The following is a 15826-nucleotide window of genomic DNA, read 5'->3' as shown; positions in this document are numbered from 1 at the left end:
CCTACCCTATACGGTGACAAATTCCCAAGATAATCTTCTGATGAGCTACTCTGATAATCAAGAAACACTCACTGAAATACGAGACGCGAAAACTACGCTAGGTTTTCCCAGAAAAACTATTTAAAAGCTAAGCGCAGCAAATAAGTACAAAAACGCTTTATACAAACAGTACTCCCTGCTGCTGGTGCTCTCGCTCTGGCTGTCACAAGACAACTGCTGATTCAAGTGACTAGTGGCTAACGGCCGCGAAACAAAAGACGGTTTTAGGGCGCTTTCTGTTCTAAACGATCAAGAAAACACTAAGAAATCTAACACGAAAACTACGTAAAGTTTTATCAAGAACTGTTAGTTACTATGCAGAGCAGATAAACAAAAATAGAATCCCTTCCTTAGTGGAAGGTCGTAAACAAAATGCAAAATAAACGCTTTATACAAACAGTACTCGCTGCTGCTGGTGCTCTCGCTCTGGCTGTCACAAGACAGTATACTGCTGCATCCATTTTCAATAAGCTACCACAAGCCAGAATGAGATCTTCACTCTGCAGCGGAGTGTGCGCTGATATGAAACTTCCTGGAAGATTAAAACTGTGTGCCTGACCGAGACTCGAACTCGGGACCTTTGCCTTCGCAGGAAAGTGCTGTACCAAGTGAGCTACTCAAGCAAGAGCACTTGCCTGCGAAGGGAAAAGGTCCCGAATTCGAGTCTCGGTCTGGCACACAGTTTTAATCTGCCAGGAAGTTTCATATCAGCGCACACTCCGCTGCAGAGTGAAGATCTCATTCTGGAAACATTCCCCAGGCTGTGGCTAAGCCATGTCTCTTCAATATACTTTCTTTCAGGAGTGCTAGTTCTGCCACGCAGGATTAGCCAAGCGGTCTAGGGCGCTGCAGTCATGGGCTGTGCGGCTGGTCCCGGCGGAGGTTCGAGTCCTCCCTCGGGCATGGGTGTGTGTGTGTTTGTCCTTAGGATAATTTAGGTTAAGTAGTGTGTAAGCTTAGGGACTGATGACCTTAGCAGTTGAATCACATAGAATTTCACACACATTTGAACATTTTTGCTAGTTCTGCTGGTTTGCAGGAGACCTTCTGTAAAGTTTGGAAGGCAGGAGATGAGATACTGGCAGAAGCTACCACAAGAATTCAAAAATTTCAGCAGCATTCCACGCGCTTTCAGATCGAAACTGAAGAGTTTCCTCATGGGTCACTCCTTCTATTCTGTTGAGAAATTCCTTGAAAAATTAAGCTGACTCTTGTGTTATATTGTTGACTGCATTTACTGAAACTTATGGCTTAAATTTTTTGGGATCATAAACATTTTATTTTTGTGTGTTATTACTTTTATGTTGTAAGTTGTACTGACAAGTTTCGTGACCTTGGAGATTTGCTCCTCAAAATGGTCTTACACAACTTGACGTGTAAATAAATAATAAATAAAACGAGTGCCCACCAGAGGGGATGGCTTTAGGGTGAGATAGCTGGAATCACAATCCACATTGCCATACAGGTGGTTTCACAAACTCGATCTCATCCCTGCAGACCTCGCCTCGCACGTAAGACCTTCATTACAGGCCTAAGGAAACAGAAAGGACAACATGTACTCGAGTGCCGACTGCAGAGCAACCGAGTAGAAACAGAAGTAGTGGAGTGACGGCTACACCGGCTCACCCGTCTGCGGAGCTGCCGCTGTCGGGGCTGAGGTCTGCGGCGACGGCGACCGACCGGGGCTGGCTGAAGTCGCACTCCAGCGTGAAGGCGGCGTCCCCAGGGGCCACGAATTCGTCGTCGTGTTGCAGCACCACCACGTTGCGGTACCGCACGTCGCCCTGGCACACACAGACACACACAGGACACTAGATATCGAAATAGACTACAGAGGGATAGAGAAACAATTAAAATCGCTCAAAAGATGAAAAGCCGCTGGACCTGATGGGATACCAGTTCGATTCCACACAGAGTACGCGAAGGAACTTGTCCCCCTTCTTGCAGCGGTATACCGTAGGTCTCTAGAAGAGTGTAGCGTTCCAAAGGATTGGAAAAGGGCACAGGTCATCCCCACTTTCAAGAAGGGACGTCGACCAGATGTGCAGAACTATAGACCTATATCTCTAACGTCGATCAGTTCTGGAGTTTTGGAACACGTATTATGTTCGAGTATAATGACTTTTCTGGAGAGTAGAGGTCTACTCTGTAGGAATCAGCATGGATTTCGAAAAAGACGATCTTGTGAAACCCAGCTCGCGCTATTCGTCCACGAGACTCAGAGGGCCATAGACACGGGTTCACAGGTAGATGCCGTGTTTCTTGACTTCCGCAAGGCGTTCGATACAGTTCCCCACAGTCGTTTAATGAACAAAGTAAGAGCATATGGACTATCAGACCAATTGTGTGATTGGATTGAAGAGTTCCTAGATAACAGAACGCAGCATGTCATTCTCAATGGAGAGAAGTCTTCCGAAGTAAGAGTGATTTCAGGTGTGCCGCAGGGGAGTGTTGTAGGACCGTTGCTATTCACAGTATACATAAATGACCTTGTGGATGGCATCGGAAGTTCACTGAGGCTTTTTGAGGATGATACTGTGGTATATCGAGAGTTTGTAACAATGGAAAATTGTACTGAAATGCAGGAGGATCTGCAGAGAATTAGCGCGTGGTGCAGGGAATGGCAATTTAATCTCAATGTAGCCAAGTGTAATGTACTGCAAATACATAGAAAGATAGACCCCTTATCATTTAGCTACAAAATAGCAGGTCAGCAACTGGAAGCAGTTAATTCCATAAATTATCTGGGAGTAAGCATTAGGAGTGATTTAAAATGGAATGATCATATAAAGTTAATCGTTGGTAAAGCAGATGCCAGACTGAGATTCATTGGAAGAATCCTAAGGAAATGCAATCCGAGAACAAAGGAAGTAGGTTACAGTACGCTTGTTTACCCATTGCTTGAAAACTGCTCAGCAGTGTGGGATCTGTACCACCAGATAGGGTTGATAGAAGAGATAGAGAAGATCCAACGGAGAGCAGCGCACTTCCTTACAGGATCATTTAGTAATCGCGAAAGCGTTACGGAGATGACAGATAAACTCCAGTGGGAGACTCTGCAGGAGAGACGCTCAGTAGCTCGGTACGGGCTTTTGTTGAAGTTTCGAGAACATACCTTCACTGAAGAGTCGAGCATTATACTGCTCCCTCCTACGTATATCTCGCGAAGAGACCATGAGGATAAAATCAGAGAGATTAGAGCCCACACAGAGGCATACTGACAATCCTTCTTTCCACGAACAGTACGAGGCTGGAATAGAAGGGAGGACCGATAGAGGTACTCAAGGTACCCTCCGCCACACACCGTCAGGTGGCTTGCGGAGTATGGATGTAGATGTAGAGATGTAGACCTGATATCCTCAGCGAGGTGCCTCTGTAGCCAACGGTCAGAGAAACACTGCATGACAAAAAAAGTGAAGAAGGTACGGGCGGATGTCAAAGTATCTTTGTAGACAGACACGTCACCGGCACACATATTGTTGCGTCCTCGCACAATTTTCCTACACCACCTATGGTATTATCAGCGTGGCGCCATCAGGAATTTAGGGACAATTTGGGTTTGTCAACCTTTACAGCGAAGATGAGAGGCAGGAACTCTCTCAGTTGGGATAGCCATTCGATTACAGCAGGTTGGTAATTCCTGTAGAGCTGACAAGATTGACCTGGTGAAGTAACGGATTATTACTGTCAGTCAGTTAGTTCATTGTTCTAACCAACACATTTGTTTATTGAGGTGTCAGAAAACCCCTTAATAGAATGTCAAATGCTTTCAAGTATCACTAGAAAGGACCTTTATTTATTTATGTAATCGTGTCTGAGCTACATCTGTAATTAATTAATAGGCTATATATACTAGGTTACAAACACAACGAAATAATAGTAATACACTTATATATACATTCATGATCATCACATATCATAAGTCGTCATTATTGCCCATAGACGGCTGATATCTCTCTCCAGTGTTCGGCACACTTCACTCCAGCATTGTTGGCCAACCACAGGTCTTGGAAAGTGCATGGGGCCAGCAAGGATGGACAGGTCAACAGGTGTGTCATCGTTTGTTTTCCTCCACATTGGCAGGGCCCTTCTTCAGCTTATTCCCACTTGAACAGGTTACCCTTTGATCTTCCCATTTGACACCTAAGTCTATTTATGCTCTTCCAGATTTCATCAGTTAAATTCAGTATCTCTTTTGTTACCCAAGGATTTCTACTAGCCCTCGTCTTTTTACCTACTTGATCCTTTGCTGCCTACACTATTTCATTCGTCAAAGCTACCCATTCTTCTTCTACTGTATTTCTTTCCCCCATTCCTGTCAATTGTTCCCTTATGCTCTCCCTGAAACTCTGTACAACATCTGGTTCTTTCAGTTTATCCAGGTCCCATCTCCTTAAATTCCCACGGTCGCTGCCGTAGCGAACTCAAGGATGGAGCTGTCCAGAGGCCGTAACAGCACGGAGCTTCCTGGCGAAACTTCAGGGGCTGTCTAGACGACGAGGAATGCTTTTAGAGAGATACAGATCTACAGTGTGGAAAAAATACGACAAATTGTGAAAGCAGAAAGCGTCGCTCTTGCAGGATAGGTGGCAGCCAGGTGCTCTTAACCAAACTTGTAGAACGAATTATAAAATGACTTTTTTTTACAATATGAATATTTATATATGTGTTTGGAGAGAGAGAGAGAGAGAGAGAGAGAGAGAGAGAGAGATTGATTTTTGTTTGAGATTTTTACTTTAAGTCGTAACTGGTACCTGAATTTTGGTTGCTGCCTCCTTGAATGGTCAGCTACTGAACCAGTTGGTGACGTATTAACAATTTGGAGGAAGTTATTGTCCTTTAAAGTTTAAAATACGACTCTGTTAGTTACTTGGCCATATTGCGGATGCCTTTGTGCCCAAGTTTTCGTAGCTTTTCATACCTAAGAGACCACTCTTGTAAGTAAATAAGATCAAACAGCAATCTGCTTTTCGTGAGAAAAGAAGATTGCTTGGCACACAAACTTCCTTCAGACTAAACATCCTGTTACGTCAAAATTGGTCAGTGGAGTTCAGCACCATACTATTGTACAAGAACATAATCCAATTACTGTGATTAAGAAATTATGAGAGGTTGTTACTTATTGAACGAAAACTATAGAGAATGCATTTCTTTTCCTGTACTTCAGTGAATTTTGTACACTTACAATTCTGTCGATTGATAAACGGCGACGACAATGAAGTTCACTTCCTTTCCCAAAAACAAGATATTTCTATTATTCACTTCCAGAAAATTTGTGTACACAAATGTTTGGCAACTCTTCCTCATACTTTACTCAGTTTTATCACTAAAATATCAATTTTCATTAAATGTCACAATACGTTCTGAGCGACAGCCTAGCAACACATCCTCTTTCCACAAGATACAGATTAACAGTTCTCTTTTTTTTAAAAAAAATCAATTGTCTGTTGTCTTTGGAGTCCATACTCAAAGACTGACAACTACTATCGTTGCAGGGATTGCGAGCTAAAGAGTTTGTTGCTGTCCAGCTGCGCTTCAATTCAAGTACTTTTTGAATCAAATTTGCATTTACGGTATTTACATACATTACTCAGCTTCTCAGAATAAAATCAGACACAAGTTAGTTTAAAAAAAGCAGTGAGGCACACACAACATTACAGAATGCTAATTGGCTCACAAAAATTATTTGGTAGCCGGAGGAAGAGCTAGCATGCATATGTGCCTTTCCTCTCATTTGTCACGACGGCAATCCACCCTCTTGGTGGAGAATAATTACGAACTTCTGCCTAACTTTAGAGATAATTACCATTGGTCGTTAATCAAGTGAAATACGTAGGAGAAAGCACTTTGGCAGCGTATTTTTGAACTTTTCGCTGGTCGGAGGTCGCAGTCTTTACCGTAATTGGCTAGAGTGTTTCCGGTACTGGAAGAGCCAGCAGAATTTCTGTAATGTCAAGCACAAACAAACGTCATCTGCAGAAGGCAGCGAGAGCACTTCATCCTAGGCGGCCACTGAGAACTCTTCGACTTTGGGAACCCAGTGGCCGTCTTTGCCTTTGTCTTCCAGAGTTTGGACTGTGTCGCAAGACGGACGCAGATGCTGGGGCCAGACACAGAGTCTGCAGCCAACACTTCAGTGATGTGCTATGGTGGAATCAGAGTTCGGTGAGGATGTGTAGCAACTGCGTGAGTCGTGATGACTGGCCCACAAATCTGTTTGGAGTGAAACGTCCCCGTGAAGTCGTTTCATAAGACGCTTGTCGAATTCGGTACAGCTTATTCACTTTACTACCTGGTTTTAGCTCAATTCATAAACTCTTCCAGAAAGACTGAGCACTCAAATAAGGCCTATTGAATATCTATGTTTCAATGTGGGTTTTCGGTTTTGTTTTGTGGGAAACGCTGAGTTGGTCATCGTCTGCTGGGAGCTGACGATGTTGTTTCAGGTTCGAAGGAGAGCACAGGATGACCGACTTATGTTTCCAGTACCTGAACAGAGAGGTTCACCCACCTTAGTCGAAGGCTGTTTTTGTGTGTGAGGTTGGTGACACCACTCTGGTAGCTTCCGCTGCACAGGGAGCTAGGTAATCTCGAAAGAGAAAGGGGCCCTCTTCGGTGACTACGGACTGTAGCTTTTAACGGGGGTTTCAGTGATAGGAAGCAGGTTGAGTTAGGACTTCGTTGTGTTTAACTGTTGAAATACTTAACACGCCAGTCGCTACTCTTGATGAAATGTGGAGTCGTGTTGAAGCTGCACGGGCAGCTGTACCTGTACACACCATCCAAGCTCTGTTTGACTCAATGCCCAGGTGTAACAAGGCCGTTATTATGGGCTGAGGTGGATGTTCTGGGTACTGATTTCTCAGGATCTATGCACTCAAATTGCGTGAAAATGTAATCACATGTCAGTTCTAGTGTAATATATTTGTCCAATGAATACCCGTTTATCATCTGCGTTGCTTCTTGGCGTATCAATTGTAATGGCCAGTAGTGTACTTTGTTCATTTTGAACAATGATGAAGTAGAATTTCAAACGGTAAATCTGATTAAGATCACTTCAACCGTACATGAGTGTAACACTGTCTCGAAGCAAGTATGAATTTTAATCTTATATTTTGTGGAACTTGCTTTTGTCTTTGTGTCGATTTTGTGCCACGTCTTTGGTAATCAATGACACTTCTGATCCACCTCGACACCACAATGGGCTTTAGTTTAACAGTTTGCTTGTTTAATCAGCTATAATTTCTGCAATATCTGTTCTTTCATGCGCTTTCTACAAAGCAGCACAACAATTTGATTCGGAATGCACCACCTGCTCTAGTTCGGCCGTTTGCAAGCAGCAGATGCAGTTAGTATGTTGAATAATTATCGCACAACCTCGTGCATTTGTTGAACCTCTGTCCAGACTAGTGCATGCGTAGAATCATAATACGAATCTCACTGAGATATTTTTATGGTATGAATGCAAAGGAGATGATGGTATCATTGTCTCCCACCCCCGTTTTCTGTGTTTCTTCTTGCTGTAGTTAAATTGTGCCGTGTTACATTCTCAAGTAATTCTTACTTAAATATTTCTAGTCAGGCACCAGTTATGTGTAGTTAGGATGTGCAACCAAATACCTGGATACAATAAATAATCTACGTGAAAGATAAATTCTTTAGTGTTGATCTTACCCACTTACTCCGTTTTCCAATCCTGAATTAATGAAGTTGCTTCATGCACGACATGGAGTGCTATTTATCTGGCTACTCAAAGAAATTTGCATACTTGTAATTAAACTATTGAAGTAATTAAACTTATAATTTTCCAGCTCCATTTTTTCTAAACGATTAGGAAGGGCTTTGGCTGGTGGTGACCCTGAATTTCTGAATTTTTATCATTATTTGTGTGAGAGAAGCAAGTAGAAATGCGAGATAATGTATATGGCTCGATGAGAAACGTCGTGAAGATAGTAATAGGTTACAAGAGCTTGGTTTTGCCTGAACTGAATTCACTATGCCAGCTCAGTTGGCCACTTGACTTATAAGGTTCGTGCACAAGTTCACTGCATTTTTTCCATAATTTTAATAAACACAACAGATACACATAAGAGAGATTTTAATCAGCAGGTAGATGCCGTGTTTCTTGACTTCCGCAAGGCTTTCGATGCAGTTCCCCACAGTCGTTTAATGAACAAAGTAAGAGCATATGGACTATCAGACCAATTGTGTGATTGGATTGAAGAGTTCCTAGATAACAGAACGCAGCATGTCATTCTCAATGGAGAGAAGTCTTCTGAAGTAAGAGCGATTTCAGGTGTGCCACACGGGAGTGTCATAGGACCGTTGCTATTCGCAATATACATAAATGACCGTGTGGATGACATCGGAAGTTTACTGAGGCTTTTTGCGGATGATGCTGTGGTATATCGAGAGGTTGTAACAATGGAAAATTGTACTGAAATGCAGGAGGATCAGCAGCGAATTGACGCATGGTGCAGGGAATGGCGATTGAATCTCAATGTAGACAAGTGTAATGTACTGCAAATACACAGAAAGATAGATCCCTTATCATTTAGCTACAAAATAGCAGGTCAGCAACTGGAAGCAGTTAATTCCATAAGTTATTTGGGAGTACGCATTAGGAATGATTTAAAATGGAATGATCATATAAAGTTGATCATCGGTAAAGGAGATGCCAGACTGACATTCACTGGAAGAATCCTAAGGAAATGCAGTCCGAAAACAAAGGAAGTAGGTTACAGTACGCTTGTTCGGCCACTGCTTGAATGCTGCTCAGCAGTGTGGGATCTGTACCAGACAGGGTTGATAGAAGAGATAGAGAAGATCCAGCGGAGAGCAGCGCGCTTCGTTACAGGATCATTTGGCAATCGCGAAAGCATTATGGAGATGATAGATAAACTCCAGTGGAAGACTCTGCCGGAGAGACGCTCAGTAGCTCAGTACGGGCTTTCACCGAAGAGTCCAGCAGTATATTGCTCCCTCCTACGTATATCTCGCAAAGAGACCGTGAGTATAAAATCAGAGAGATTAGAGCCCACACTGAGGCATACCAACAATCCTTCTTTCCACGAACAATACGAGACTGGAATAAAAGCGAGAACCGATACTCAAGGTACCTCCGCCACCCACCGTCAGGTGGCTTTCGGAGTATGGATGTAGATGTAGATGTAGATATTCTCCTTCGCTATTTGAAACAGTGTGTCAACGCTGGGATAACTCTTCGATTCTGTGCCCATAGAAGTCCCACGGCTCTCAGGTAAAGAACTCGTCGAGGCACTTTTGGAGTGCACTTTCACCCAGGAAATGCCGGGTCGCCGAACAGGCTCACCTCGTTGAGCGCGTTGCAGGCGTCGAGCGGCAGCTGCATGGAGAAGCGGGTGCCGCCGTCGGCGTCCAGGAAGCAGGGGGGCTGGCGCTCATGGAAAGAGCCGCGCGTGTACAGCACGCCGCGGAAGTCGCGCGTCGTCGCCACGTGCACGTGCATCGCATCCGCACCACAGCGCAGCTCCACGCGCTCGAACGAGGCCGCGTCACCGTCCACGTGCATCGCGCCGCCAACGTCACCGGACTCCCACAGCTCTGGGCCTGAAACGCCACAGTCCAACTACTGCAGTGTGCGTATGGAGGCAGGCGCAGCGGGTGCGCGCTACAACCTGTGCAGAGGGGGAGAGGCAGAGCATACTCTGTGGCGTCACCAGGCTGCGCACAGTCTCAGCCACAAGCCAGGGGACATCAAGTCAGACAAGGTACATCTTATTGCATGGACACGGGTCTTCAGCTGACGATATATATGAGAAAAATTACTACCACAGCTGTGGTAATGAGACTGTGCTCATTAGTAGTGTAGTACTCATAATTGTATCGTTACTTATCTGTATTACTACACACATCAAAAAAAGTTTTGCATCACCCCGGTTCCCACAACTCCTGGAGATAGATGTCGACTTTGGATATTGTATCACAGACACAGTCCCTTTGACTTTTCAGAGATGTCACTAAACCCGCCCAAATATGTAAACAACTATGCATGAGCAGCACCCATTCGACAGAGGGGGTCTGACAGCTGATCAGTTCCAGTCATTCCACCACGAAGCAGGTACACGGCTCGTGTTATCTGTGGTTCAACCTTGCCTAGACGGTCAATACTGCGGTTCGATGGCGTCCGCATTGTTACTTTGTACCAGGAAGGGCTCTCAACAAGGGAAGTGTCCAGGCGTCTAGGAGTGAACCGAAGTGATGTTTGGACATGGAGGAGATACAGAGTGACAGGAACTGTCGATGACATGCCTCGCTCAGGCCGCCCAAGGGCTACCACTGAAGTGGATGACTGCTACCTCGGAGGACCGCTGACAACAACGCTACCCTGTCGAATAATGCTTTTCGTGCAGCCACATGACGTCGTGTTACGACTCAAACTGTGCGCAATAGGCTACGTGATGCGCAACTTCACTCCCGACGTCCATGGCGAGGTCCATCCTTGCAACCGCGACACTGTGCAGCGAGGTACAGATGGGCCCAACAATAAGCCGAATGAACAGCTCAGGATTGGCATCATGTTCTCTTCATTCATGAGTGTTGCATATGCCTTCAACCAGACAACCTTTGGAGATGTGTTTGGAGGCAACCCAGTCAGGCTGAACGCCTTAGATACACTGTCCAACGAGTGCAGCAAGGGGCAGCATTATATGGGGCCGACCTACGGCGGTGGTGGTCATGGAATGCGCCGTAACGGCTGTACGATACGTGAATGCCATCCTCCGACTGATAGTGCAACCATGTCGGCAGCATATTGGAGAGGCATTCGTCTTCATGGACGACAATTCGCTCCCCCATCGTGGGCATCTTGTGAATGACTTCCCTCATGATAACGACATCTCTCGACTAGAGTAGCCACCATGTTCTCCAGACATGAACCCTATCGAACATGCCTGGCATGGATTGAAAAGGGCTGTTTTGGGACGACATGACCTATCAACCACTCTGAGGGATCTACGTCGAATCGACGTTTAGGAGTGGGACAATCTGGACGAACAGTGGCTTGATGAACTTGTGGACAGTACGCCACGACGAATAAAGGTATGCATCACTGCAAGAGGATGTGCTACTGGATATTAGAGGTACTGGTGAATAGAACAATCTGGACCACCACCTCTGAAGGTCTCGCTGTATGGTGGTACAACATGCAATTTGTGGTTGTCATGAGCAATAAAAAGGGCAAAAATGATGTTTATGTTGATATCTGTTCCAATTTTCTGTACAGGTTCCGGAATTCTCGGAACCGCGGTGATGCAAAACTTTTTTGATGGGTTTATATAAACACAAATCGTCGTTCTTACCAAAAATATTGAAATGTTTGTTGATACATTTACTTCACATTTTTACATGACACTCTAACCAACATTTGGAAACCCGTAGGATACATACAGGGTGTTTCAAAAATGACCGGTATATTTGAAACGGCAATAAAAACTAAACGAGCAGCGATAGAAATACACCATTTGTTGCAATATGCTTGGGACAACAGTACATTTTCAGGCGGACAAACTTTCGAAATTACAGTAGTTACAATTTTCAACAACAGATGGCGCTGCAAGTGATGTGAAAGATATAGAAGACAACACAGTCTGTGGGTGCGCCATTCTGTACGTCGTCTTTCTGCTGTAAGCGTGTGCTGTTCACAACATGCAAGTGTGCTGTAGACAACATGGTTTATTTCTTAGAACAGAGGATTTTTCTGGTGTTGGAATTCCACCGCCTAGAACACAGTGTTGTTGCAACAAGACGAAGTTTTCAACGGAGGTTTAATGTAACCAAAGGACCGAAAAGCGATACAATAAAGGATCTGTTTGAAAAATTTCAACGGACTGGGAACGTGACGGACGAACGTGCCGGAAAGGTAGGGCGACCGCATACGGCAACCACAGAGGGCAACGCGCAGCTAGTGCAGCAGGTGATCCGACAGCAGCCTCGGCTTTCCGTTCGCCGTGTTGCAGCTGCGGTCCAAATAACGCCGACGTCCACGTATCGTCTCATGCGCCAGAGTTTAGACCTCTATCCGTACAAAATTCAAATGCGGCAACCCCTCAGCGCCGCTACCATTGCTGCACGAGAGACATTCGCTAACGATATAGTGCACAGGATTGATGACAGCGATATGCGTGTGGGCAGCATTTGGTTTACTGACGAAGCTTATTTTTACCTGGACGGCTTCGTCAATAAACAGAACTGGTGCATATGGGGAACCGAAAAGCCCCATGTTGCAGTGCCATCGTCCCTGCATCCTCAAAAAGTACTGGTCTGGGCCGCCATTTCTTCCAAAGGAATCATTGGCCCATTTTTCAGATCCGAAACGATTACTGCATCACGCTATCTGGACATTCTTCGTGAATTTGTGGCGGTACACACTGCCTTAGACGACACTGCGAACACCTCGTGGTTTATGCAAGACGGTGCCCGGCCACATCGCACGGCCGACGTCTTTAATTTCCCGAATGAATATTTCGATGATCGTGTGATTGCTTTGGGCTATCCGAAACATACAGGAGGCGGCGTGGATTGGCCTCCCTATTCGCCAGACATGAACCCCTGTGACTCCTTTCTGTGGGGACACTTGAAAGACCAGGTGTACCGCCAGAATCCAGAAACAATTGAACAGCTGAAGCAGTACATCTCATCTGCATGTGAAGCCATTCCGCCAGACACGTTGTCAAAGGTTTCGGGTAATTTCTTTCAGAGACTACGCCATATTACTGCTACGCATGGTGGATATGTGGAAAATATCGTACTATAGAGTTTCCCAGACCGCAGCGCCATCTGTCGTTGAAAATTGTAACTACTGTAATTTCGAAAGTTTGTCCGCCTGAAAATGTACTGTTGTCCCAAGCATATTGCAACAAACGGTGTATTTCTATCGCTGCTCGTTTAGTTTTTATTGCCGTTTCAAATATACCGGTCATTTTTGAAACACCCTGTATTTTAAATGTATATGATGTCCACAGAGGTGGAAAAAGTGATGCGACACTTGCTAATATCGTGTCACATCTTCTTCCGCCTGCCGTAGTGCACCAACGCGACGTGTCGTGGACGCAACAGGTCGTTGGCAGTCCCAGGCAGACACACTGAGCCGTGCTTCCACCACAGCCCTCCGTACCTTCAAAAGTGCTGCCAGTGCAGGATTTTCTGCACAAACTGACCTCTCAATCATGTCCCATAAACGTTCTATGTGATTTACGTCAGTCGATCTGAGTGGTCAAATGATTCGCTCGAAATGTCGGGAATGTTCTTCACACCAGTTAAAAAAACTCTGGCCTGTGGCAGGGAGCACTGCCAATCACATAAATTCCATCACCACTGTTCGGTAAGGTGACGTCCATGCACGGCTGAAAATGTTCCCCAAGTACCCGAACATCCGGAGGACCCAGTCCACTCCATGCAAACACAGCCCACACCAGCATGGAGCCAAGACCAGCTTGCACAGTGGCTTTCTGTCAACTTGGATCCGTGGCTTTGTGGGGTCTGCGCCACTCTCGAACCCAACCAGGCCACGGTTTTCCAATCGTCTACCATCCAACCAATACGGTTACGAGCCCACGGGAGGTGCTGCAGGCTATGTCGTGCTGTTAGCAAAGCCACTTGCGTCGGTCATTTGCTGCCTTAGACTACTAGTGCCACATTTCACTGCAGTGTCCTAACACATACGTTCGTAGTACGGTCCACATTGGTTTCTGCGGTTATTTCGTGCAGCATTGCATGTCTGCTAGCACTGACAAGTCTACGCATACAGCGCTCTTCTCAGTGGTTAACCTACTACTGGCCACTGTCTCTTTTTTGGGACGCGTATATTTGACTTATTTCTACGTAAGCAATGGAGCTTTTAGCCTTTATTGTTGCACCTGTAGGCTGAACTAACTGCTATAATGCCTGTAAATGTAAAATAAATAACTTTTTTCTAAGTACTTCACGTCAGGAAAATTATAAACTTTCCGATTTTTTGTTCTCGCACTTGTCAGCACTGTATCTCTGCTGGTAGTTCCTGGACGACAATGACCTGTGATGTAGTTGTCTGGGTGTGTTTGTTATGAACATATGGATGTCCGTGTAAGATTAAGTATACTTCAGATTTTTTCAAGTAAGTGCAATATCAATATACAGGGTGAGTCAAAAAGAATACCACAACTTTAAAAATGTGTATTTAATGAAAGAAACATAATATAACCTTCTGTTATACATCATTAAAAGACTATTTAGAAAGTTTTTTTCACTGAAAAACAAGTTCAGAGATGTTCAATATGGCCCCCTCCAGACACTCGAGCAATATCAAGCCGATACTCCAACTCGTTCCACACTCTCTGTAGCATATCAGGCGTAACAGTTTGGATAGCTGCTGTTATTTCTCGTTTCAAATCATCAATGGTGGCTGGGAGAGGTGGCCGAAACACCATATCCTTAACATACCCCCATAAGAAAAAATCGCAGGGGCTAAGATCAGGGCTTCTTGGAGGCCAGTGATGAAGTGCTCTGTCACGAGCTGCCTGGCGGCCGATCCATCGCCTCAGGTAGTTGACGTTCAGGTTTCATAACTAACCTTTTTCGTAGGACTCTCCATACAGTTGATTGTGGAATTTGCAACTCTCTGCTAGCTCTCCGAGTCGATTTTCCTAAGCTGCGAACAAATGCTTGCTGGATGAGTGCTAATTTTTCATCACTCGTTCTCGGCCGTCCAGAACTTTTCCCTTTGCACAAACACCCATTCTCTGTAAACTGTTTATACCAACGTTTAATACACCCCCTATCAGGAGGTTTAACACCATACTTCGTTCGAAATGCACGCTGAACAACTGTCGTCGATTCACTTCTGCCGTACTCAATAACACAAAAAGCTTTCTGTTGAGCGGTCGCCATCTTAGCATAAACTGACGCTGACGCCTAGTCAACAGCGCCTCAAGCGAACAAATGTACAACTAAATGAAACTTTATAGCTCCTTTATTCGCCGACAGATAGTGCTTAGCTCTGCCTTTTGTCGTTGCAGAGTTTTAAATTCCTAAAGTTGTGGTATTCTTTTTGAATCACCCTGTATTTTATGCGTCCCAATAATGGGACAATGGCATGTTGCACTATCATTTATTGTTGTTATGCCCTATTCTTGTATACACGTATTATACAGAGAAGAATTGCATTTTACGTTCTTCATATCTGCTTTTTTTCATATTCTATACGAATTTTACGATTCCAGAAGGATAAAAACATGCCGTCTGGACTTACACTTGAAGAAATTCTAGCAGAACTAGAGAACCATCCAGAGAGTGGCGATGAAGATGGCGACGTAGAATCGGCGATTATTCCACCCGATGCAGATGTAATAACAGATGAAGAAGACATTGACGAAAATGTACTGAACACTGAGTCTGCTGTACAAGATGTAGCCGGTAGTTTACAGCTCATAACCAGCCGAGATGAAGCTAATGCTACAGTTGTACCTCCAGAAGCCAAAAGAAGGAAAGCGTTAGGAGATGGAGCAGAAAGTGGTACGTTATCTACCAAAAAAAAATATAAATGTAAGTGGTACAAATGTCAACCAACGTACACGAACACTAGTGAACCAGGGAAGAGCAACGAACATTATGTTGCGGAATGTCTAGCAAATAAGACAGTGCCCCAAGTGTTTGAAGATTTTTTTTTTCTGAGAAACTAATGGACACTATTATTGAACAAATGTGCTGTTTCATTTGGTTTCTGGTAGTCAGTTTTAACTGAGATAGCAGAATGTTTGCAGTATTAGACAAA

General features: G+C 44.6%; 1 protein-coding gene across 2 annotated transcripts in view; it reads right to left on the bottom strand.

The window, feature by feature from the left end:
• LOC126108143 (uncharacterized) overlaps nucleotides 1-15826 on the bottom strand; it is a 241463-nt gene that overhangs the window by 51258 nt on the left and 174379 nt on the right. For both annotated transcript variants that reach the window (XM_049913389.1, XM_049913388.1), the window contains exons 2-3: nucleotides 9371-9627; nucleotides 1666-1823 (exon numbers count right to left, since the gene is read on the bottom strand). In XM_049913389.1, the coding sequence (XP_049769346.1) occupies nucleotides 1666-1823; nucleotides 9371-9627 (415 nt within the window). The remainder of the gene's footprint in view (nucleotides 1-1665; nucleotides 1824-9370; nucleotides 9628-15826) is intronic.

The sequence above is a fragment of the Schistocerca cancellata genome, chromosome 11, assembly GCF_023864275.1.
Source record: "Schistocerca cancellata isolate TAMUIC-IGC-003103 chromosome 11, iqSchCanc2.1, whole genome shotgun sequence".
In the NCBI taxonomy this organism is placed as follows: domain Eukaryota; kingdom Metazoa; phylum Arthropoda; class Insecta; order Orthoptera; family Acrididae; genus Schistocerca; species Schistocerca cancellata.
Note: the sequence above shows the minus strand (reverse complement) of the source record. Positions and strands in the feature narration are given on the sequence as shown.